Consider the following 26,080-nt stretch of genomic DNA (forward strand, 5'->3'; position numbering starts at 1 on the left):
ATGGATTTGGTATTCTACGCTTCATAAAAACAGAATTATAACTAACATTAAGTTATAAGTTGTCAAGTTTTAAAAAGTAGTTCAGGTGCTACAGATAGTTTGTTTTTTATATTAACAAATCCTACTTAGCATTGTAATAAATCAATAAGACATTAAAGCAGACTTTTGTTACTAACATCTAGGGCAGTGGTTCCCAACCTATTTTCTTTGGGGACACAATAATTTTGTTGAATATTGGAATGACAATATGATTTGATACATAACCAAATAAATAATATATTAATATACAACTTTAATATATGATGGTAATCTCATTCTCTGCACTGGTGTTAGGAAAAATATAGCACAGCATCAATATTGGAAAGATATGAAAGTACAGCTTTATTAAAGAGTGTTGCATTCAACTTCTGTTCTTGTGCATGCTAGTTAGTCATAGAAAATGCACAAAAGCACAAATTATTAAAAAAAGGAAGGGTTACCTCCATCTCCATCTCCATAACCAGGATTCATCATTTGAGTATACTGTCTTTGTGAGAACCTCTGCACTCAGTCTTTCTTGCTGCTCTGTCTCACTCTCTGTCCTCTCTGCTGTCTACAAACTTCCCATTCATACTCCAAATATCATGACCTGCCCACTCCTTCTATCACCCCTGCACCACCCCTCACCCTAATCCCAACCACTCTCTCCGAAGACTGCAGCGATATGAGGAGAATCATCACCATGAGGCTGAGCATGCCAGGTTTGAAACTTCCCATCCAAAAAATGGGTCAAACATGGAATCTGAAACTGATTCAGCTACCAGCAATGAATTAGTGTCCACACAGAAATGCACTGATCCTCTGACATGATTTCCATTGATTGTTGACCCAAATCTTCCTCTCTGTGTACTCAGATGAACTAATACTAACCTTTTCTGCACCTACAGGTGGTTCACACTCCTGAAAGGAAGCAGATTTCTTAACCTTGTAGCTGTTAGTCATCTTTACTTCAGACTGAGAGATGCTGATCAAATCTCTTTTTAGGTCATATCTGGAGCTTAAAAAAAAACTAAAAAAATGATGACTGATAATGTGCAAAAACCATCAAAGTTTAGTCTGCTGTAGCATTTGGTCAGCATATCTTGGCAGTGTGTGGCAGCCTTTCTTATTAACATGAGTTTGTAATGTTTAAACTGTTGGTCTTGATTTTACCATTGTATCTGTGGCACTATCATTCATAATGTCCTCCATGCAATCACAGTGAAATCATTCATTAATCAATTCTGATCTCACAAATCCCCCTGATCTTATTGTAATTGTTTGCATGTCCCCTTCATCTGTTTTTGTAGTGATTTGAAATGCTAGTCTAAACTTAGAGGTTCCACTTTGTTTTGTTAGGTGTGTAACGGTTTTTCTCCTTTTTAGCGTTGTCAAAGAGGAGTTCCCCGACAACGACCAGGAAAGAGGCAATGAAGAGGCAGAGGGGGTAGGTGGAGAACCCTTTATAAAAGGTTATTTTGCTCTTTAAAGACATTTGTTACATAATAATTTGTGAGTGGGAACTTTCAATTTATCAGGAGGGCAGTGACCATGAAGATGGTGAAGATGCATATGGAGAAGATGAGGACTCTGACATGGCAGAAGAGACTTCTGATGAGTCAGACTCTGAAGAACTGGATGAGAAAGGTAAAATTATATGTGACAGTTTCTGAATGTGCAGTCATGTGGATTTAAAAAAAGTACGTCCTCTGATTTCTTAGGTTTTATTCTTCAGGATGTCATCTGTCATTTTATTATGTACTGTTCAATAGGTTTTTAAGCCAATAGCTAATCAACTAATCACATGGAATCAACTCAATGCATTTAGACATTTAGACATGGTCAAGACAACTTGCTGAAGTTTAAACTGAGCATCAGAATGAAGAATAACATGAATTTACGTGACTTCGAAGTGGCATGGTTATTGGTCTGAGTATTTCAGAAACTGCTGTTCAGGGATTTTCACACATCCATTTCTAGGGTTTAGAGAAAATGGTCCTTAAAAAAAATAAGAAAAGCATATTCAGTGAGCAGCAACTGTCTGCATGAAAATGCCTCTTTGATGTCTGAGGTCAGAGTAGAATGGGCAGACTGGTTTCATGTTTCCAATCAACAGGAACTCACCAAAGGTAGACAATTTAAGATTGGACAAATGTTGCTTGGTCTGATGAGTCTCCATTTCAGCTACAAATTTCATATGGTAGGGTCAGAATGTGGTGTAAACAACATGAAATCATGGATCCATCCTGCTCTGTATCAACAGTCCAGGCTACTGGCGGTGTAATGATGTGGAGAATATTTTCTTGGCACAATTTGGGCCCCTTGGTACCAATTTAGCATTGTTTAAACACCACATCCAGGATGCTATCCTGGAGGTGCATCAACTGTTTGAAGCTATCTTGTCAATATGGACCAGAATCTCTTAAGTAATGTTTCCACATCCTTGTTGAATCCATTCCATGAATAATTAAGGCAGTTCTGAAGGCAAAACAGCCTCCAACCCAGTACTAACAAGGTGGACCTAATGAAGTAAATAGTGAGTATATATGTATAAAAAAAATCATCTGGTCCTTAACAGATCTCAAAATAAGGTACATAGAACCATGACAGAAAGCTGGTGGACCAGAATTCCTCCACAACAATGTGAAAAACATTGTACAGAAAATAGGTGCTTGAAATGATTGGTGCCAAAGGTGGTCTTACAAGCTGTTGAATCATGGGGTAGGCTTATTGTTTTACTGCTTCTGCATAAATTGTTAATCTGTGTGTTTTAAGACCTATTAAGACAATATTCTTATTCTATGCTCTGATTCTTAACACCTCAGAAATCAAAGAGTGTACTGTCTTTTTTTATGACTGTATACATGCCTTCTTTTTCTGGATCGTTACAGGAATAGGAATTGAATTTATCATCTAAGTTGGTTGATATGTTTACATGCAGAAAGTGTCCAAGCTGATCTCGCAAACATCACCTGTGAGATCGCCATCAAGCAAAAGCTGATAGATGAGCTGGAGAACAGCCAGCGGCGGCTGCACACTCTCAAACAGCAATATGAACAGAAGCTGATGATGCTGCAGAACAAGATTAGAGACACCCAGCTAGAGAGAGACAAGGTGCTGCACAATATGGGTAAGGTTTAAACCAAACCTGGCTCTTTGAAACCTAAAACTTTAAACTAATGTTTTATTATTGTGAAACTAGTGGAAGAACCCTGTGTAACATCCATAGTCGTACTTTAGAGGAATCTATATACAGTATCTAGTAAACGGTGCTTTATTGCTTGTGTGTAGAGTTGAACTACATCATACTCTCATTGTCCGTCTCCAGGTTCAGTGGAGTCTGGCACAGAGGAGAAGTCCAAAAAGATCAAAGCGGAGTATGAGAGGAAGCTGAGCTGCATGAACAAAGAGCTGCAGAAGCTCCAATCAGCTCAGAAAGAGCATGCTCGCCTGCTGAAGAACCAATCACAGTATGAGAAGCAACTCAAGAAGCTCCAGCAGGATGTGACCGAAATGAAGAAGACTAAAGTAAAATTTCCTGGGTTTTTATTATTCTGTCAAAAAAAAAAACTCCTTTTTTAAACTTTTAACTTTCTTGGGGTCATATTTGTCCACTAGGTGGCACTGATGCGTCAGATGAAGGAGCAGCAAGAGAGGAACAGGGCCACGGAGTGCAGGAGGAACAGAGAGATCGCCTCTCTGAAGAAGGACCAGCGCAGAGCAGAGGCGAGGAGGACTGAAACACTCACAGCTGATAATTTCAGTTATTCATTAACATATTTATAATTTTTTTACACCACTTTTTATCCTCTTACAGCATCAAGTGAAGCAGCTGGAGGCCCAGAGGAGACAACAAGAACTGATCCTTCGGAGGAAGAATGAAGAGGTTAAACATATATTGAACAAAACAGTGATAACAACGCTGGTCTTGAAACAACTTTTTTACACCTTATTTTCCAACCCAATACACAGGTAACAGCTCTGAGGCGGCAGGTGAGGCCTGTCTCTGGTAAAGTCAATAGGAAGGGGAGCTTACCTGAAAACCCTCAGGAGCCTTCGCAAAGAGGGATCCCTGCAAGGATGCAGTCATCCGGTGCAAGTCCTTCCAACGGAGCCAGGTGCATCATCTGAGCTTGTTTACCACGCTCATCATGTGCGTCTGATTTCACGATCACTGAATGAGTCCCATCTTTCTCTTTAGGAGTTCTCCAGTGCGGCTGGGAAGTATCTACATTAACAGGTCAGCCAGGGCGAAATGGCAGTCTCTGGAGAGACGTGTCAGTGACATCATCATGCAAAAGATGACCATCTCCAACATGGAGACTGATATGAACCGACTACTGAAGGTAGACTACTATAACACTTAAAAAAAAATGACAGAATTGTGAAATTCTGTATAAATAAAAAATGTTCAGATCTGGATGTATTTCAAGATTGGAGACATAAGGTTCTGCATCATTTCCTTCATCTCCAGCAACGGGAGGAGCTGACCAGGAGGAAGGAGCGGGTCTCCAGAAAGAGGGAGAAGATGGCGGCAGAAGGGGCGGATGCCGACCGTTCCCTGGCTTCCCTGAATGAGGAGCTGGAGTCTCTGAGCGCCAACATTGACTACATCAATGACAGCATCGCCGACTGTCAGGCCAACATCATGCAGATGGAGGAGGCAAAGGTAAGAGATCATCACTGTGTTACACATTATGCTTTAAAGTCACTGTTCACTGCCTGATAAATGAAGGTAAGTAAGAAAGGACATATTTTTTATTATTGGTTATGCAGAGACAATCATCAGTTCTTCATAAGTTATTACATTCAGACATAAAGAAAATAGGAACAGAAGAGCAGCACTGACAAATAGGCAACTGGCACTAATTTCACACAACAATAACATTAATAATTAAAAAAACATTAATACATGAAGCATGACCATATAAAGTTGTAAACCAAACCAGTGGTTTGCTTCAATTTACACATTAATTCTGCATGCACTCATGGACTTAGATGATGCATTCAGTCTCTCATGATGCCCTTTAAACTGCTTTATTAGGAAACTATTATATTTACAGAGTTTGAACCGTGATAAAAAGGATAAGAAATGGCAGACATCACAGGGTCTGATTCTATTTCATGACAATTTGTTAGTGGCTCCTATAAACCTGTTATTGCTTTCACCAGGACTAAACTGTCTAAATATTTCTCAGAAAGGAATCTTTCTAAGTAAAAATGACAATTCAGCTGAACCTGAGGGGTATCTAAGCTACAGATTCATAAGAAGTGCCTATTTGAAGATGCATCATGTCCTCTGTTTCTGGATTATATCTGATATTATTCTGGGTTACAGGAGGAGGTTGACACTGTGGATGTGACTGCTGTCATCAGCTCCTGTAACTTATCAGAATCTCGCTTCCTGCTGGACCATTTCATGACTATGGCCATCAATAAGGTAACACCTGCATCTTTTGACTGGGTGTCATTATAGTCACGGTTTGCCTTCACATACTGTCAACAGATTTGGTCAAGTGACGGTATTACTCTAGTTTTCAGAGTTTTCCTCATTGTGTCGTGCTTTACTTCTTTAAGAAGACATTTTTTGCCATTTCATCGGGGGAAAAAACACTGAAATATCCCTTTTGGTTGGTGTTCAGTGAGATTCGTCTACGACTTTACTGAATTCAAACTGTGCTTCATTGAATTCATTTGGCGTAATCATGGTCTCACAGCTGATGCCAGAGAACCAAGCGATGAGGCTGAGATTTCTTGCAAGAACATCAAGACATTACGGTGTTGAGGCACAAATGAAAAAGCATTTCTTCAGGACTTTTCATTCTTAAAACCAAGTTGAAGAAGTTTGGAACCATTAACAAACTTCAGGTTAGTGATCAGGTGCAAAGGTCTTTGGTCAAACCAGTGATAACTAAGAATGAGTCCAGAGTTCATTTGCAAACATGGACCATACAGATGGACAGTTAAAGAAACATTTCCCCCTTTAAAAGACAAATGACAGTCTTATAGGATTTTTCCAAAAAGCACAAGAAGTACTCTCAAAGAGAAATGCAGAATTACCTTTTTGGCCACAACTCCCTACATGTGTGTGGAGGAAACCAGGGGCACCACATCATTAATACCATTACAACAGTCAAACACGGTGGGGGCAGCATCATTATACAGAGATGTTGTTCTGCAACAGGAGCTGCAAGACTTGTGAGGAAAGAGCTAAAGATGGATAAAAATGCAGAACAGTCTGAGTAAAAACCTTTTTTCATCCACTCCCGATCTCAGGCAGGAATGAAAATGAACATTTCAGTCAAGGTATAACAAAAGGTGGAAACTCACTCACAATGCCAGTCTCTTTCCATTATGTATGCATCCGCTTGCTGGTTTTAAAGCTGGTTGCTGTAGCACCATGTTAATAGTTTGTTTGTCTTCGTCTTGCTTGCTTTGTAGCCATGGCTCCTTCTGAAATTAGATTTAATGAGACTTTACATGAGGGAGCTTGATTGAATTAAGTCTTCATTACATTAAACCACATTAGATTTGATGAAACCTAATTGGTCCAGTGAGGAAACGCTGTCAACCCAGGAGCAAAGAATGAGACAGATAGCACACAGAAAAGCAGAAGTAAGACACTCAGGCTTCATTTATGTTAGTAATAGAGTTGCACATGTAAAGATTTTTTCTTTTTAATAAGAGAAAATAAAAAAATAAAGGAGTACTGGTAAGCAGTTTGCTCTTTTCATTGTTAGGGTCTGCAGGCAGCCCAGAAGGACTCCCAGCTGAAGGTGATGGAAGGCAGGTTGAAGCAAACGGAGATAAATAACGCCACTCAGAACCAGCTGCTGTTCCACATGCTGAAAGAGAAAGCCGAAATTAACCCAGAATTGGATGCCCTGCTGGGCAGCGCTCTGCAAGGTAGGAAACACCTGCAAAAATCGATACAGATCTGAGCATGTCGAGCACAATCACCCTTTCCATCATTTTTTCTTTATCCAAGTGGCTCCACTGGATTTTGCAGATTTTGATTTCCAATTAAATACCCAATAAATTCCCAGACAAGCAAAAATCTTTGCTTGCAAATTAAAGTGAAGCCATTTTTACATCTTTGAGTTTTATTTGATTTCTGTTTGTTTTCTCTGTTGTGTTGGTGTGAATTCAGAGTTAGGGTACCTGTTACCAGGTGAGTAAAAGATGCATAGTTATGTGACCATGGCTGAGAGATGAGGAACATGCACACTACATGATTTTCCATCAAATTAACCTCCACTTTATAAGTATCTTAAATTTATAAAAGTCCAATGAATTATGTGGTTGTGGATATGTGAGTATAGATATTTAAATTGGATGCATGTATACATATACATATACTGCTCACAGGGACAAAATCAGAATTTTCTTTAATTATTTTTCCTTATTAAAGCACTTCTCCAATTTCCAAAGCAGGTGAATTAAAGTTTAAAATGTCTACTGCAAAGGTTAAAAATAGAAGAAATCTTGTAGTGTGCATCTCTATTAAACTAACCCAGTTCAAGTAACTGTGCCATGATGTGCATGACGTTCCACCTGTTAGCCCCACTGTATCAGGATGATGGCCACTAAAACGTAACAGTACAAACCTGAGCAGATCATACCTCAGTGCTACAGTCTTGTGTACGCAACAGTTTGTTTCTGCTTTTCTGTATGTTTTGTCTCTTTCCTGCCTTCTCTGTTCATCCCATACCTGACTATCCAAAACTAGCCTTGGTGAATCCCACCTTTGTTGTGAACGGCTGACGTTGACATCGTTGTTATGCTGCAATGTTCAGCTTTTTTTATTTTATAAAACATGTCAAAGAATCAAACATGTGCATGATTTCCAAATTCACTGTATGTTTATGAGAGTGTATGTGTGTTTCCCAGGTGCAGAAAATGGAGATGACAGCAGTAGTGATGAATCTAACCCCAGTCCAGCCACAGATGGCAGGTGAGTACTACGGTGGCCCTGACGGACAGTTTAGCAAAACATTTCAGAAAGCATAACAACAATAAAGAAATTTCATCAGCATTTCAGAAAAAACACTTGTTAATAATTCAATAACAAATAAAAAAGGAAAACCAACATTTCAACTGAACATATCTTGTGTTGGTTGTGTTGATGTGTTTTTGGACTTCCTGTATTTTAACCTTTGGAAAGTTTTTGTTTGTTGTTTTTCCACACTCTTATCTGTTTAGAAAGTGTGGTCCATAGTTTTATATATCTTGTTTTATTAATAAATGAGTCATTTTTCCATCACTCCTGGGAAAGCACATGTGGGATTAATAACACTATTTAAGGCTTTTCATTCATTCATGTCACTTTCTTGCTGTTGCAGTACTGTACATACAGTCTCAATGAGCAGGGCTTAATCAGATGCTCCAGCCTTCATTTATGCTATTAATAAATGCTTCTCATGTAATGCGGAGTGATGATGCAAAATGCATGCTGTGAAAAGAACGATTAAGTTAAAAATATCTTTCACGTACAATATTCCATGGTTATCTCCTCAGTAATGGCTTGCGAGCATTTGGTGGGTGTAACTGACTTCACATCACTTTCTTTTTTCAGCACACTGGCATCAGATTTAATGAAGTTATGTGGTGAATCCAGACCTAGAAGCAAGGTAGTATTACACCAAGTACTTTGACATACCCTTTCTTTATAGATCTATGCAGCTTTTTTTTTCTATTTTCTAATGACTTGAGAATCAAGTTGTAATCATTCCAAAATATTCTGGTCTATCAGGCTAGAAGGCGGACCACTACCCAGATGGAGCTGCTTTATGCTAGCAGTGGAGACTTATCCTGTGAAACCCCCACGGGAGAGTTCTCGGCCCCTCTTCTGCCTCTCACAGAGCGCCTGGAAGCGCCGGCAGACATGATGGGTCACGCAGCTGGTCATACCCCCGACCGTGAGCAAACTGTTTCCCCTTCGGCACTGTCTGCCAGGCCAGCTGGCATGTAAGTGTAGAAAAACTGTTAGACAGGAATATCCAGAAAATTATAGATAGAAATGATTATTCAGTAACTCTAAGCTTTTTCTTTTTTTTTTACACCCTACAGAAATGTGATTTATTTATTACTAAAAAAAAAAGAACCAAATGCTTCCTGACACCTTTAATATCTGCAGTTCTGGATCCAGGTCACCCACAGGGATCGAGAGGAAACAGCTGGAACGTTCACCGCTTAACCGTAGGAAGATCCAAGAGAAAGGATCCACGATGTCACACATCCCAGCACCTTCCCAGACGCTTCCATTAGAAAGAACAGAAACTAAAACTAAAAGCAGCGACTACAAATCACCGTGAGTTATGATTTGTACAGGTGTAAGAGTTTCTCAAACTGTACCAACATTTTCGCAGGTCATTTATGATGGTATTCACATCAGTCTTAGCTTTATATTAATTTTATGCTGACTAGTAACTGCGTGCTCACTCTGAAATGTTTATTTCAAATACTTTAAATCAACTTGCATTAATCTGTGGTAAGTATTAAAGTGTTACATCAAATATATCTTAAAGCTTCAGTTCTTTATCTACAAATGATGCAAATGAAACCTGTGTACACTAATTGTGTAGCTTACAGCTCTGCAAGAACTCCCTTGTTTACCAACTTGAAAATGTCACGTGCTTCTTACAGCTGTTTAGGAGTAATTAAATCAGACATTTATGATTGACATTAGTTTGTTCTGTTTTCTCAGGTTGGAGGAATCTCCTGTATTTGAAGGCCACAGGTAACTCACATTATTTAAACATTTTATCCCAAACTGATACTGCTTTATGTACATTATTTATTAATCTGCACATTATTCTATCTATTGCATCAATTTAATCCTTGACATGTTTTCTGTTAAATGCTTGTGGTCTTCATATCTTGTTTTTGCTTTAGAAAGCATTTTGGTTTGCAACTGCATTTGAGAAAGGGCTAGATAAAGCTGAGCTGAGTTACTGAATGGTAATAAAAATGGTACATAAAGCAGTTGTGAAATGTTTTTGTTGTTTAATATGTATTTCAGAGGTGTGATCAATCCCGTGACAGCTCCTAAGAACAGTCGGGGAGCTAAAATCCAGTGTGTCTACGTAGCTGAGGGGCACACCAAACCTGTTCTTTGTGTAGACGCCACAGATGACTTGCTTTTTACAGGATCTAAAGGTAAAACCTGATAATGGGATTGCTGCCTCTGGCATCATTTAAAGGGATGTTTGATATGGTTCCATTCTGTTTGACTAACATGTTTTGGTGCCAGAACTTAACACTTACCATATGCTTGTCTCAGATCGTACATGTAAAGTCTGGAACTTGGTGACGGGTCAGGAGATTATGTCTCTAGCAGATCACCCCAGCAGTGTTGTTTCTGTCAGGTACTAGTTTATATGTTTAGAAATGACAGTATGTGATAGTAATATTTGTATTTGTAGATATTAATTAGATTGTTTTCCATCGTTAAAATGTAGATACACTTCAAGCCTTGTCTTCACCGTTTCCACTGCCTACATCAAAGTGTGGGACATACGTGACTCTGCTAAGTGTATTCGCACACTCACGTAAGGAATCATGCTCATTCATCCAACATGTGAATATTAGTTAAGTGGACCATGAAGGATCTCTTATGAATTTCTGGGTTATTCAGGTCTTCAGGCCAGGTGAGCTCAGGGGACACGTGTTCTGTTAGGAGTTTATCCATCCCTCCAGGAGAGAGTCAGATAAACCAGATCGCCCTCAACCAGTCTGGTTCCTTCCTATATGCTGCTGCTGGCAATGCTGTCCGCATGTGGGACCTTCGCAAGTATGCTGCACTGACATAGATTAGGGTGTTAGTTGTGTAAACTATCACAGCATAAAAAAATCATGCATGTTTGGCTAAGATAAATAATTCAACTTTTCTTTCCTAAGATTTGTATCTACAGGAAAGTTGACTGGCCATTTGGGGCCTGTAATGTGTCTAACTGTTGAAAAGTTAGGCCATGGACAGGATATGGTCCTCACTGGCTCCAAAGACCATCATATTAAAGTAGGAATTTGTACACACAAATATGGGCACATGTATTTTCCAAAAAGTGCAATCACATGTATTATGAATATTTGTACCTGCTTTTGCAGATGTTTGAAGTGACAGAAGGTGCTCAGGGTAGCATCACCTCCAGCCATTCTTTTGACCCCACACACCAGGACAGCGTGGAATCTCTGGCTGTGCATGGAGACATTTTCTATAGCAGCTCTAGAGATTATTATATTAAGAAATGGGACTTGACCACTAAAAAGCTTGTACAGGTAAGATGATAACATCATACTTTATATTCTTGCTGGTAAAGTTGATGCATTAAACTTATTTATAAACACCAATACAGTATAAACTCTAACAGCTGATTGTTTCATCAACCTACAGTCAGTCAGTTCCCAGGCAGACTGGGTTAGTGTTCTGGGTGTGATGCCAGGTTCCCAAATGCTGCTCAGTGGGTGCAGAGGAGGGCTGCTACGCCTTTGGCACACCGACACACTTGCACCCCTTGGTGAGGTCCTGGGGCATGACAGTCCCATCAACGGGCTGGCTACCAACAGCACCCAAATGTTCACTGCCTCTGAGTAAGTCACAAAACTTATTCATCTGAATCTGAAGTTTGTGATCCTAGCATATAAAAACTTATTGTTTTTGTTCTTTTACAGTGATCGCACAGTTAAAATATGGGAAGCCAAAGGATCTCTGGAAGATGGAATTCACTGAGAGTTGATCCCTGACACTGAATTATTCCCTGGCCAATATTCTAGCAACACAAATTATATGAGAGGGCTACACATCACTATGTATTGATGACATGTTAATTTAAGGAACCCAAACAGAGTCTGGAAAGACAGTGTTGGTTTTTGGCCAAACTTTCCCTTAAATATTACTGATCCTCCCCACTGATGCTCAACAGGAATTGATGTCAGGGATACCAAATTGGATGTTGTTTGTTACTGTTATTTTAGGTCAAGACAGATCAACAATGACGCTTATTCGGTTTCTTTTGGAGCTGCAGGGATTACAAGACAGCAGCAACAGGCTTTAATACTCAGCATCCAGCATCACAACACAACATGGATAAATCTATGCATCTGGTGAACTTTACCCAAGCAACTAAGACAAAATGTTTTGGTGAAATGCTTTGCTCTCCAACATCAGTGTTTCATCATATTCTTGAGTGTTGAAATGTTTCATGGAGATCCTCTGCTCCAGCCTCAGCAATAAGTTTATTCCGTGTGTTCATATAATGTGTGGTATGTCCTGTCATTCTGGCTTTGTTGTACAGGTCATTTCAGGAATGTGTGTGTGTGTGTGTGTTCTCAGTTATCATGGACCAAACGACTCACTATGGAGCTGTTACTGCCGACCCCCATTTCCACCCAGATAACCATAGAGGGCTCAAAATACAGTTTGTGCTGTCAACAAAGTTCTTCTTAGTATCAAATTTCTGTTCTTTCTCCCTGAATTACTATGGTCATGATCCAGAAGATAAACAGCTAACCCATACCGTGTCTCCATATGTCTCACTGCTGTTCTGCACTAATTCCACAAAGTCCTATCCTACAAAAGCAGCTAATGCTAACTACAAAAAACGGTTTAGCTGTACAAACTAGCTTGAATTTGAAAGAGGAATTTACTAAATTAAGTAATTTTTTTTAATAAGTAATGGAAAAAAGCTTTAATTATTGAGCTAATTACTGAAAATCCAAGACAATTACACATATGACTTAAAAGTAGCACAACTTAATGTGACTCCAAGTGGCTAAAACAAAAAAATGAGCTTGGTGCACACTGCTAAGCTAGTGTATTTAGCTGTTAGCAGGGCTAATTTAGCTAAATTAGGTCCTAACATAGAATGCAAACTGTACTTATTTGTTCTCACATTTGATTAAAGTTCCTGCAACTGGATTACATTCTTACGTAAAAGGTAAAACTGTAGTCACAAATTCACAGACTGGTATTGATTCAGATTTGGCTAATGTGGTTATTTGGTGTGCTGGGCAGCACACTAGTGGGCCAACTAAACTTCATTCAACCTCAGAACCACGTGGTCATCTAGCTGGAATAGCTGCAGACATGTCAGTGATTCCTATACCAGAATCATCTCTAACTAAAGTGAACAGTGCTTATTTTGTCAGTGGTAAACTGTCTGTACAGGAAAATTATGAGGTATAATATTTTCAAAAGCAAATTCCTGAAATATGTCCATGTTTCTACAATACAATTATGTGATGAGTTCTTGTTCTCTTCTCCATGTACAGTTCTGTTCTCCTCTGCTGTACTTGTAATTGTAAACTGCACACATGCTGGAGTTTAAGCATGTCTTGTATCTAAAATGCTCCTATTTATTTTTTCAAAGAGTTTTCATTTTTGTTTTATTGTGTCTTAATCAGCGATTGACTGCGAGCCCATTTCTTCTAATGCCTCTGATGTCTCAGTATTGAAGATGATGCTTTGCACAGAATTTATTGAATGGGTTTTTCTTAAGAGGTGTGTTATCAGTGCCTGGAATAAATCCTAAAATATGTGTTGTGACTGTTAAATCACCACTTAATCAATGTGGACTATTCTAAATTTCAAAAAAGGTCAGACAAACATTTACACGGTGAACTACTGTATTATCATTATTACATTTTATTTATATATTCCTTGCTGCTCTGGTTTGGATTTCGGAGGTGACTACGGTAATGTCAGTGGACAAAAAGGACTGCACTAAAAATTCAATTTGTCAAATTAGTTTTGCCTTCATGGTCACATAAGATGAACTAAAATATGTTAGTTACAGATGCTGATTTTCAGTCCAATGGATGTATTAAAGTGATCTCCCAAAAAAACAAGAGTTGCAAGTATTGCTAATTCATAATGAATCAGATAGGCTGCTTGAAACATGAAGTCTCCTAATTTTAGTTATATTGAAATTTAACTGTAAATCTGCTCATGTGTAAATATGTTTTCCTCCTACGATTCTTTTGTGCACAGTTTCAAGTGATTGAAACGTCAGATGCAGTGTGAAAATAAATTGTATAAAAATGTTTTTATGGTGTAGCTTTTTTTTCTGTGTATTTTTGTGTTGTGACCACATGGTGGTGGCACTGCATCATGATGCTTGATGACTAATTGTGTGAGAATTGGAAAAGGGGCTACTTTTGTGGTTGTGATCAATTTGTTTCCAGGATATATTGAAGGTGACAATGAAATTCTACTTCTATGGCTCAGCATTCCTCATATGAAATGCATATAATGCAGTTACTGCTCTAACTTCATCGTTGGGTCCTGCCTTCTCTTGTTAAATCATGTTTTGTCTGTAGCTTGTTTGACCCCCTTTTTTATGCATGCAACAATAGCTCATGAGGCAAACTAATGCAGAAGACAAACTGCGACAGAGAGGGGTGAAATACTCCCCCGGAAGACAAAAATGAAGGCGAACAGTGATGGAAGGATCAATATTTAATGTTCAGCTCTTCTGAAAACAGATGAGTGGCAATTGGCCTCAAAAGAGGAGAACATTAACTCAACGCTGCCTTATGAGTGCTCTGTTGAACCCTCCTTCTAGTCTACTTATAATACTACTTGTAATAAGTACCTTCAGGTTACACAACTTGCCAATACATCAGTCTTTTTGACAGGGAATCACTAATCAGGGCATTATAATATCTTTATTGCATATATCCATGACATAAAAAGTTGAATGCAACACAGGTTCACATTTACTATGCACCGAACTAAGCAGAGAAACAGTTAAAGAGTGCAGACCTCTGTCAAATCCATCTATTTATTTAATTTATTATTTATTTATGCCAATAATTTTGGGCATTGTTTTTGAGTTAGGGATAATTTTGCCATTGGAGCTTCTATCTCCCCATAGTAAAGAGTCAATTTGAACACAACTGATACTTAAACATATTATTTGGTAATTTATTACTTGATGAAAATATCCAGTATTAGGAATACGTTTGTGATCTTCTCCTTTTAAGTTGCAAGATTGTTCAATCAGCAGAGTACTAATACATTTTTGCCTTGTTTTATGCAATTAATCAATATATTGAAACATGCAGACATTAATATTAATACAGTGTTGAGGTCAAAACTGAGTTTGTGCAATTCTAATGAGCTTAAAAGTCCTTTTAGGTACAATCACCATTATTCTCCAGCAGCCTGATTACTTTTACAAAAGCTTTCTTGTAATTTATTTAAGTAGCTTTCAGGAATAGTTCTCCAGTCTTCTTAAAGGACCTACCAAAACTCTTTTTTGGTTGTTGCTGCTGTTCTGCTCTCTTTTAAGATGAACACCCCATAAGACCTCTTGTCACTGATTTTTAGTCTAATTCTAGCGTCATTTGGCATGTACTGTATGTGTATATGTACAGCATATAAAAACAAAGAAAAGAAGAAATTAAAGTTACAGTTTACCTGCTGAAATTTATCCTGTTTAGTTACTTCAACCTCAACCATGATGTTGCCAGTGGACATCACCACAAAGACATTAGACTAAATGGACTGCGTTAAATGAACAGACATGAGAAAGGTATCCATTGCCATCTAATTCATTCAAATTGCTGCTACTCAATTACAGAAATAACATACTATTGGAAAAAAACTGAAATTGTTTTTATGCTTATTCAAGTTTCTGTCTTAATCTTCTATCATAGCAGATTTTTACAGTAGAAATTAATAAAAATGCTGTTTGAACTGAAGATCGAGTTAAATTAACAACAACTTTTCCACATAGTCTGACCAATGTGGTCTGAGATTTTCATTTCCACTTCAAATGTAGTGTGATAGAATATATCCCTCTCCAATCTGTTCAGTGAACATATTGATTAGTGACGGGTGGGCCTAACCACATGCTGTTGCATCATCGTCAAATCTATTAATTTAAGGTGATTTTTGTGAAGTTACAGGTACTCTATTTTTACTCTAAGATAAGAATCAATATCATTAAAATGTGCAAGGATTTAAATGAGCTTAATCTGGTTTGCCTTGTTCTTTTATCTGGAAAACAGTATTATTGTACTACTAAAATTTAGAAGTTGCTTTTTATTCCTTAAAAGTTATTTAGAAACAAATCCAAAGACTGAATGAGTGGGACAACACACAGCACCAGACTGAAACTGTTTTTTTTAAAGGGGACAAAAGAGACATATGGTGTTTGGACAAGCAGATAGAGACAGCCAAGTATTAGTTAAAGACATTTTCCCAAGCAGCTGTGAGGCTCAGGAGGACAGGGTCAAGATTCACCAAGCGGCTCTCGTTTCTGATCATCCACAGAGTGAATCCTGCTAAAAATACCGCCACTTCTCCTTTATGACCATAACTGATGAGCCGTGATAGTGCTGCCTGCTCTCAAAATTAGAAATACAGAAATCAACCTTGCACCCTCTCTGAGCATCTGAGTTATTGGGCAAAACAGATTGGAAAGACCAATATTTTTAATTTGCTTGTGAAATCGTTTTAGCATGAAATTAGAGGAAAGAAATTCCATCTGTGTTTCATTCACTGGTCCACATGTAGTTGCAACAGGAAAACAGACAAAGCAGAAGATCTTGAATGAGGGTGTTTTAACAGGTAGGGGGGATTAAGTGAGAGGGGGATATATCTCATCACGTGCAGGTCAAGTGTGTGCTCTTATTGAGAGAAAGGAGCTCTTTGAATTGAATCATCTGTTGTAGATCTCTCCATATAATTGCAGATCAGTTTTAATTGTGTAAGTGTCATTGCCAATTATATCCAGAGGGCTCTTTGGCTGAACTTGAGCAGTGGAGACTGAATTAACACATCGTAGAGGATCATAGCTATCTAGCTTTTAAATAACAGGGCAAACTGCAAGTAAAACATTCTGCAGTTTGGTGTTTAGTACAGTTTGTAACTGGCCGGACCTGAATCAAATTTTTTAAAAACTATCAAACACCCCTCTAGACAGAAATATTTGATAAGTGGACTTGCATGGATGGATAGATTGAAATATTGTATTGCCATGCAGGTTCCTAAACAAGGTATCCTACACTGACATCAGTACTCCCCAAGCAGAATTTTAAGGACTTAGCTCAAAACACCATTATAACTGTCAGTTCGACTATTAGCATGCTAATAGTAGCACTAGCACAAAGTGCATCTTCACAGAGCATGTTTAACTGTTGGGAAAAACTGAGGGTTAAAGCTCCGTATCCTCAGAATGAATATAAGATTTGAGTTGAGTTAAGTATCACTGAGACAAATCAAAACTTACTGACAGAACCAAATTTGAAAAGAATCCTTAAATACTTGACACAGCTGAAAATAATTTTTTATCGTCTTGCAGAGCTAAACAGCTTCTTAAAACAAGCAGTAAACATCCAGTACAAACACCAAATGTTACTGTTGCATGCAGTCTCAAATCACTTTGGTTCACAGGATTTAACCTTTATTTAACAAGGAAAAGCCTTACTGAGATTAAAAATGTCTTTTCTAACTGTGTCCTGGCTAAGACGGCAGCAGCAAGCCGTTTCATGCTCATTTACATAGGTTGTATGAAGATTCTTAATGTCATGGAAGGATTGTTGGGTGAATTTTGATAAACTGGGGATAATAAGCGATGACACTGCTGTGCAGTGGTTAGCACAGGTGCAGTACAGCATAAAAGTACCTGGTTAGAATCGTAGGGAATTCCTTAAGCATAGTTTTCATGTAGTTGTGTGTCTCTCTGTGAAATGGTTATAATGGACCTGCACCTGGCAGTACCCCAGTACACAGAACTAAAAAGCAGATAGGATCTAGGCTAAGGGTACATTGACATGTCGTGGTTCTAATTGTCTGAAAGAGGTAGGTGTTTTTGTTGTTTCTGCTGTTGTTTATGAAATTTGTGGAAGAAATGGATTGCCATACTATATGTCAACTGTGATTCATTACATTTACTTTTATACATATGTGCAGGTTTAATACTTGTTTGTCTCTCTGTCTCTCTCAAAGTAGGAACCCCTCCAGATTACTTGAACTTTTATTACAATTGCAAGGAAAGGCATCACTCTTCTCAGATCCTCTCTCAAAGTGGATTTAGTTATTTATGAATTACACCAAAGACTAAATTTATCAAGAGGAATTTTCAGGGAAAATGTCATGCTTATCTTTTTTTTTTAATCACAACATGCCTTAAATATGAGATCATTTCTACTTGAAAGAGAAAGAAAAAACATCTGCTCCTAAAATGCTTTATTGCATTTATGATCACAGTACTGATTTATGTGGGGAATGAGGGGGATACTTTAATATTTGTGTGTGTAGTAATTACTGTGGCCTGTAAAGGACTGTATTTCTAACAAATGGCTTCATGTTTAATTCATTTTCAGTGAATCAGCTACTGAATTATGATTAACAGATATCAACATTCCTTCAGCATGGGATGAAAAAATGTGTGTGCATGGTGCACATGCATCAGTGATCCAGTGTTGACTGTGTGGTGCTGAGACATGTGGCAATGATGCACATAAGCCATATTTACACCTGTCTCAGTGTCAATTCATTTTTTTTGCAATCAATCATGTGTGTAAATCTACAAGGGAAATCACCCAACCCACTTACCGGTATGGACACAGAGTGGTGGCATAATGTTTGCCCAAAGGCGCTGTAATGGTTTTCACCACCACGCCACACATCAGACCCAGGGTGTGTCAGAGTGTGTGTGAGACTATATTTAGAGATGTGGTCAGCCAGTGAACACACTGAGTAATACCGGGATGCGTCATTTTAACATCCAGTGAATTTTATCATCTCAGCATCAACTTACAAAAACACACTGACTGATGCAACATACAGTAAGCAACTGAAAAAAAAGGCTAAAGAGTAGATTTTCACCTTTAAACCAAGGTACAGCAAGTACTTTCTGTTTCCCTTAGTGGTTTGGAAACTATTGTAATATGTTCCTTTGTGTCCTTGTTTATTTGCAAGCCAACACGAATAAAAAAACAGTATCTGCTTTATTACTTAAGATAATGCACAATCTCTGATAAGCTCCAACAAACAGACTAATAGGAAAATAGTTCAAGTGCTATAAGCTCCTTTTGGAAATGCAGTGTCCTCATAATGTGCCTCTTCTCCTTATCCCTTCACATTCATCATGGTGTCACTCTATTTGCTGCTAGCGGAGGCTCTCCCCTTTGGTTAATTAAATCTGATGCCTATCCTCATGGATGAGCCTGTAGAAAAGTGAAGAGGGAGGGAGAATTATTGATGTTTCATTGCAAAGGTTAGAAAAATGACTTATCTCCTCAATGAGCTCAGAGTGAATTTTGATGCTACATGCATGCATAAAGCGTAAAGGATTACAAGTAAGAGTAAAAATATGCAAACACTCTTGAGGGACTCAAACTGTAATTTTGATTTTTTGTGGATTTTTAGAGAGGCTCTGTGTGAATTAAATAGATGGGTTATCTCAAGATTTATAATGCTTCAACAAAGCATCAAGCCATGAGTGGTTGAGGTGAGATGTTTTGAATTGATCAGTGTTCTGTGCAGGACAACAGCTGGCCATAAATGATGCCTACTAAAAATGACACTGTTAGATGCTGACAGCACCAGTAATATATGGAATTTTCTTAATTAAAAAAGGGAGAATATTAGTTTTGTTTCTGCCAAGATTTTTATATTGAATTTTGAAGTTGAGCATTAGCAAAGTATGATGTAATCAAGTAATATTTAATGTAATAAAAGCTAGCTAGATGGTTATAGATAAATCCAATTATCTGCTGATGGACCCTTTCTTCAAAATATGCATTAAAAACTTCTGTCATGTCATTTGAAAAAAGGTGAACTTAATCTGAGGATGTGAACATCCTCCCTCCTCCTCTGCTGGGTTTCAACCCCACCCCTGCAAGGATGGACTTTGGAGGCACAGCTTGGACAAGTAGGTGGGCTAGTGAAAACTTTATTTATTTATTTTTATTATTTTTTAGGCAAGCAGCTACCAGGGCATACTGACATTTTCATGAAATATGGCATAAAGGTATTTCTATTCAAGTTACAAGTTCTCCATTGATGGTGCATTCCAGTGACTTTCAGCAGCAATTAGATGTCCTGCGACACTAAAGCCCACATTTCTTCTCAAGACATATAATCTTGGATCCTGCCTAGTAAATGCAAAGATCTCTTTTATTTTGTTAGGCCATCTTTACTGTACAAATACAGTAAGTTATCACCAAGCCTGACCCGAAATAACCTTGACGTCATTAGGGGATCAGCATGCATTTTTTCCCCTGGCATGATAAAAGGTTAATCCGGCTGTGAAAGGGGGGTAAGGGGTGTTTCGTGCCAACAACCCACATTAGAATGAAGCAAATTAAACTGAATTGAACTGATCTGAATACGTGCATTGTAGGCAGGGGTTGGTGGTAATGTGTCTGCAAATGTGCATACACAACACAGTCACGTGCTCACAGGAAAGACTTTTCATGATAAATTTATTCTATTTGATTTATTGGTGATTGTGTCATTGTTATTACTTCCAGTCCAATAAATGTGGAGCTACTGATTTTAAATGAGCTGCTAAACAGAAGTCAGTTGAACTGAGGTAAAAAGAGTGAGAGGCAGAGAGAAAGAAAAAGAGGGAAGTGTAACAGAGAGGGATAAAAGAAAGAGGAGAGATGGAAACAGAGGAACAGACAGAGGAGGAAGAAAGGGAGAAGGAGAGAAGTGACATCACATCTTCCAGCCCTTCTCTCCTCTCCTTCTCGGGGGCACCTTTGCTCCACTTCTCGCCGAGGAGGCGCGCGCAGTTCCTTTTTTTCCTCTTTTATCGCTGTAAAAAAAAAAAAAAAAAAAAAAAAAAAACAAAAAAAAAAAAAACGGGGCTGGACCATAAGGAAGGGTAAAAACAAGATAAAAAAAATTGACACCATGAACAACAGTTTCCTGAACATGGCGTCGATAGGCGACTTCGACTCCCTCAACCCGTCCATTCCTGCCACCAAAGTTGAAATCACGGTGTCCTGCAGGTAGGAGAATGCATCTGTCTAACCTGGCTTCAGTCTTGACAGGAGGTTACGGAAAACATCGAGATTCCTAACTCCGACCAAGTTTCTCTTAAATATTTTTCAAGCTAAATTTCTAAGCTCCACAGTATCTAAAACAATGTGTGAATCTCGTAGATTTACGCTACAGTTGTGACGTGGACGTTGAATCGTCGGTGTGTGGACAGTTTTAACAGGAGTGAGACTCCAGTTTTACACTTTTCTTTGACTTAAACGCTGTTGCAACGAGTTGTGAGAAGAACTGAAGGAATAACAAACCTAAACAGGAATGTATGCCAAAGTTAATGTTATGTATTAAAAAAATATGGGATTTAAGATAGTTTTCGAAGTACTAAAGTCGCGCGGCTGTATCTTTTAATTAGACAGTTTCGAGCCTCGCCTGAAGTAAACAGTACACAGCATTTACACGACAAATCACAGGAAACAGTAGCGGTTTATTAGCCATCTCGCTATCCTGAGTTTGAGATTCTGGTTTAGACAGCTAACAGTGTTGTTGCTGCTAAATGAGGGAAAAGAGTGGACATTGCTGACGTGTTTTTCATCCAGGGGATTTTCCTCCATGCATGCAAGCAGGCAGACATTGAGGATGTGGTTTATTTAGTCAAAGTGTGGTAATTCCACAGTAGGCTGCTGACTATAAGCGTGTGTTTTAGGAGCCCCACTGGACTGTGTTGTCTTCTACCATGGCTTACCACACCTGTTTATGTTTAAAACAGTTAACATAGGGGAATGTCACACCTCTAAGGCTGCACAGTACAATCTGTTGCAGTGAATAGTATAACTATTTTCCAGCTGCAGTGTTACAGTCATACTGTAAGAAAACTGGCACTCCACCGCATGAGTGAAAATGAGCTTTGTGCACTAAGCAGTAAATTTGGATGAATAAATCCAACTCACTTTGAGCTTAACAGAAATTTTTAAGAAAAAATGAACATTTTTCAGCCCTGTAGTGGGAACTGTTTGATATTTTTTGGATCTAAAAAGCAGATTCCTTTCCAGAAACAAGAATGCTTGTTTATGTTGCTGCAGAGTGTCCTGGAAGTGTTTATATACTGTTGGTACATTGTAATGGTTTTGATTTTTTTCCTTCTTTTTCATCTTATTTAGACATTATATACACATTTTTGCAGGCATCATTAAACATTATTTGATCTTCTCAGTTTCAGTAATGTAAGGTTGTCAAAGTCATGACAATATATTGCATAGTCATTTGATTATTTGTGTGTAATAGTTTCTCTTATTGTTTCTTTTATCTCACTATTAAGTTATAAACCTAATGATATTTTAATAACAATATAGAAATGAAGACTTACTGGCATTAAACATATTATATGAATAAGAATTCAGTTTATTTTTGTCCTTTAAGCTTTGCAAGCAACATTTTAAAAGGTAGAGATACACTTTAATTTACAAAGCTTTTACTGAAATAAGGAAGATACAGAAATTAATAATGAGTGGTATTTCCTCTCAAGTGCCAGTAAATAGCAATGATGTCCCAGTCAAACCTGAAACACTGGAATGCAGTGTTGAAATAACGATGATACTGTAAGCATGACCTTTCTGTTAATCTAGCTATTTTTAGACAAGTAAACAAGTATTTGTAACGATTCAACTCAAATAATTGAAATCAGACAATTGTGTCAAAAACGACTGCTTCCTGTAAGATCATGTTTATGTGACGTCTCAGAGGAGAGGACAGAAACTGTCCTACCCTGCCCTGGTTCCTCAGATGCTGTAGCTGCTGTATTTCCAGAAGGTTTTGAGCACCATCTCCTTAGTAACGGAGAGATCATGTCATCTTCCAGCAGAATATGTGAACATGTTTGGCAGAGTTAGTTAATGTCTGAGACACTCCGCTCCTCAGCCCTGGAGGAGGGAGGTGTTTTGGTGACTGGTCCCTCTGCTTCCAACTTGGGGGAGAATGGGAATGCCATGGTTACAGCCAGATGTGAGCTCACATGATTGTGTGAGCTTACAAGTTTGTTTGTTTTTTTTTTAAATATGTTTTACAGTTTTTCTGAGTGGACACAGAATATTACCATGGTTACTTTAAAGTTTCCCTCTGAGTGTGTAGGGGGGGTGTTAGAGTGACACATTTAACAGAGGAGGCAACAGCTTAAGAAGGGACCATACAGCATGAATGAGTGGACATTATGGCAGTGCTTGGATTGAAATATTTGTATTGCTGCAATGATAGTCACTGCTATTCATGACTCATAGGATTTTACAGTGTTGTGCCAAGGACTTGGAAAAAACAGATTTTTTATGTTATTGTCAAGAAAACAGAAAACAGGTGATAACATGAATGGAAACAGTAGAAAAGACAAAGTTTTGAGAAGTTCTGTGAAGCTTGAAAGTCTGCATTGTTATGGCATTTATTTTTCAATGCAACTTGAATCCTCTTAGTTTTCCTGTAATTTCTTAAAGTAGTTTGCAGGAATAGTTCTCCAGGCTTCTTGAGGGACATTTAATTTTTTAAAATGTTGCTTCCTTTTGTTTTGTTGTCCATCAAGATTATTCCACACTGCTGCAATAATGTTGAGGTCCAGGCTCTGGGGAAGATTCATCACTCCATAAAAACAGTTGCCACTGATTTTTTTCAGTCCATACCTTGTGTCACTTGTCATACCTCAACATTTTCTGTTGGTTTCCCTTCCTTAAGAATGGCTTTTTGGCAACCACCCACCAATGGAGAGCATTTCTGATGAGGCTTCATTGAACAGTAGATGGATCAAACAGAAGGTCCTGATGCATCTCTCACATCTGTCAGGTCTTTGCTGGATTTTTTTCTTTTTTATTTCAGAAGAACATCACTTTCCGATCATCTGCTGTAGATTTTGTCCACCACTATTCCAGTTTTGCAGTATTCTTTAAGGACTCACCGTGCAGAAGCAACACTGATTCATTCAAGATGGCAACCTTGTTTATATTTGAATGATTCATAGGTCCATGTTAGGTGGTTTAATAAACAAAAACATACATTGCTCTGAAAATGGTCTAAGTCCAAAAAGCCAAAACATTAAAATCCTCCAGAAAGCTATTGTCTAAGGCAAGTTTGAAAGATTTTATATTTTACTTTTGGTTGTGAAATATAAGGAAATAATGAGTTGCTTAAGATTTATATGCAGCTCTGTATGATAGAGCAGAAGCGGTTATTTAAAGCAGTTAATCAAGGTATCTGTCATTTTCACTTTCAGTTTGATAATAAAACCCACATAAGTCTCTCAAAGATACTAAAACACTTTTTTAAGACAGTGAAATGAAACCTAAACAGTGAGGACTAGAAAACAACAGAGACCAAACAGGTCCTTATGCAATTTCTATATAGCAAGCAGTGAAACACCCAATGCAGAACTCATTCTTTTAGCTTTCATCTCCAGCTAATTCCGATAGTGCTCTGATTCTATGAGGATATAAAGTAAGAGCTTGGCTCAGACTCAGCTGTGAGCTCTAGATTTTGCTGATCGATATGAGAGCCTGAGGTATCAGATGGGATCAATAAATAACCAACTATGCCCACTGTGTTGCACAAAAGCACACATGCATGAAGGTCTGTTTACACATACTGTATACAGAAAGGTACAGAATGAAAAATGTTCCATGTCGCACTTTAACATTTGCCACCTACATGTTGGGGCCAGGGGACAGTAGAGCCACTGGTGAATGGCCTTGAGTCACAGAATTTCATCATGATTATTGATCTAAACACAGGCTGTTACTCTTCTTTTCAAGCACACAGTACAGTGGCTTTTAATACTTCATAAAAGTGACAAGGTCGTTTTGAAAAAGTCTTTGTTCTTTTTGCAGATTAAAATTAAATTCACGTGTAGTGAATTAATACACTGTGAGCACAGATGGCTGTTGTTGTTTTTGTTTCTTCAGATGCAGTCATTTGGTTAGCTTAAACTTTACACATTTTTACGTTGTGTCTGTGTAAGGATGGGCATCGTGCAGTAGGAGCATTTGATGGGCCAGACATGTTTATCTGCAACTGACATGTTTTTTTCAGCCCATCTGCTTAACATAATATTTTCACAGTGTAAACGTAACTAATGGCTAAAGTTAAAAAAGGATGTCCACCAGGATGATTGACCAGCGTTTGGCCTGGTAGAGCCAACTAAGTTGTTTCCGCTAAAATTAATCAATTTATTTTGATTCCCTGAGTAGTTAAGCTTGACTGCACTCTGAATTTTTATCTAGTAGAAATTTCACCTTGACAAAAACATTTTTAAAGTAGGTATAAGCAGCGTCTGGAGGACAAAGGGGGAGGAGAAACATTAAAGAGAGAAGAAAAATAGAGTACATTAGAGTGGGGCAGGTCTTCTCAGTTTTAAGATAGCATCAGGGCAAATTTCAGCTGGCACGCTAAATGTTAATTAAACTACAATTATAAAATGACTGGACAAGTATGGCTTGCCTAGAAGGGATGCCAGAGAAAGCCTCCTCTCTCCAAAGAGAACAGGACAGCATAGATTAGCTTTGCAAAGTTGCATCTAGCCAAACCACAAGACTTCTGGAACAATTCTTATTGGTCAAATGGGACCCAAGTGGAGATGTTTGATGATAATGCACATAAACATCCATCTGTTTTCCTGTGGCTTATCTGTGGTGGGGTTGCAGGGGCAGCTGCCTAAACAGGGAAGCTGTGAATGTGTTGTGTTTTCAAAAATTTGCCAAACTTTGGAAATGGGGTTTGTGTATATTGCATTGCTTTATGTACAGTTATTGCAAGACAAAGTTTCAGTGTTTGTTCAAGACATGCTTCTGCTCTCATTTAATCTTTGCTGTGCATTAACTGCTTAATTATTAGATTTCTGTCCTACAAATGGCAGCAGGTTTCTATATTGAGAGCGTATAATCTTTTATTCAGATCAGTTAGTACGAAGCGAGCATGTGCTCATCATAGTGTTATAAATTTCTTTTGTATTTTGTCTCATTGTGTAAACTTTGGCTTTTGTTTAATTTTGAATAGGTTCATTCAGCATAATGTTTGTCAGTGTGACCGGTCTTACTGTATATTAATAGTTTATGACTCCATTCCAGTTTAAATAATTGT

The 26,080-nt window shown here is 38.1% G+C and overlaps 2 protein-coding genes across 4 annotated transcripts in view; both read left to right on the forward strand.

Moving 5' to 3' along the window:
- Positions 1-13,627, forward strand: part of LOC121634772 (kinesin-like protein KIF21A) — a 36,320-nt gene extending 22,693 nt beyond the window's left edge. Inside the window, exons 12-37 of one of the 3 annotated variants that reach the window (XM_041977683.1) lie at positions 693-740; positions 1,405-1,465; positions 1,557-1,665; positions 2,960-3,148; positions 3,347-3,546; positions 3,637-3,744; positions 3,836-3,904; positions 3,991-4,136; positions 4,220-4,364; positions 4,493-4,687; positions 5,357-5,458; positions 6,759-6,924; positions 7,169-7,189; positions 7,909-7,972; positions 8,594-8,648; positions 8,771-8,985; positions 9,155-9,328; positions 9,725-9,757; positions 10,040-10,176; positions 10,301-10,385; positions 10,479-10,568; positions 10,655-10,810; positions 10,918-11,035; positions 11,125-11,295; positions 11,411-11,607; positions 11,689-13,627. In XM_041977683.1, the coding sequence (XP_041833617.1) occupies positions 693-740; positions 1,405-1,465; positions 1,557-1,665; positions 2,960-3,148; positions 3,347-3,546; positions 3,637-3,744; positions 3,836-3,904; positions 3,991-4,136; positions 4,220-4,364; positions 4,493-4,687; positions 5,357-5,458; positions 6,759-6,924; positions 7,169-7,189; positions 7,909-7,972; positions 8,594-8,648; positions 8,771-8,985; positions 9,155-9,328; positions 9,725-9,757; positions 10,040-10,176; positions 10,301-10,385; positions 10,479-10,568; positions 10,655-10,810; positions 10,918-11,035; positions 11,125-11,295; positions 11,411-11,607; positions 11,689-11,746 (3,112 nt within the window). In that variant the 3' untranslated portion in view covers positions 11,747-13,627. The remainder of the gene's footprint in view (positions 1-692; positions 741-1,404; positions 1,466-1,556; positions 1,666-2,959; positions 3,149-3,346; positions 3,547-3,636; positions 3,745-3,835; positions 3,905-3,990; positions 4,137-4,219; positions 4,365-4,492; positions 4,688-5,356; positions 5,459-6,758; positions 6,925-7,168; positions 7,190-7,908; positions 7,973-8,593; positions 8,649-8,770; positions 8,986-9,154; positions 9,329-9,724; positions 9,758-10,039; positions 10,177-10,300; positions 10,386-10,478; positions 10,569-10,654; positions 10,811-10,917; positions 11,036-11,124; positions 11,296-11,410; positions 11,608-11,688) is intronic. The other 2 variants (XM_041977684.1, XM_041977686.1) reach the window with 2 other exon arrangements.
- A 7,021-nt stretch (positions 13,628-20,648) lies between these two features.
- Positions 20,649-26,080, forward strand: part of LOC121634615 (copine-8) — a 93,446-nt gene continuing 88,014 nt past the window's right edge. The window contains exon 1 of the mRNA XM_041977417.1: positions 20,649-20,988. Coding sequence (XP_041833351.1) covers positions 20,891-20,988 — 98 coding nt within the window. The 5' untranslated portion in view covers positions 20,649-20,890. The remainder of the gene's footprint in view (positions 20,989-26,080) is intronic.

The sequence above is a fragment of the Melanotaenia boesemani genome, chromosome 23 (assembly GCF_017639745.1).
Source record: "Melanotaenia boesemani isolate fMelBoe1 chromosome 23, fMelBoe1.pri, whole genome shotgun sequence".
NCBI classification, from domain to species: domain Eukaryota; kingdom Metazoa; phylum Chordata; class Actinopteri; order Atheriniformes; family Melanotaeniidae; genus Melanotaenia; species Melanotaenia boesemani.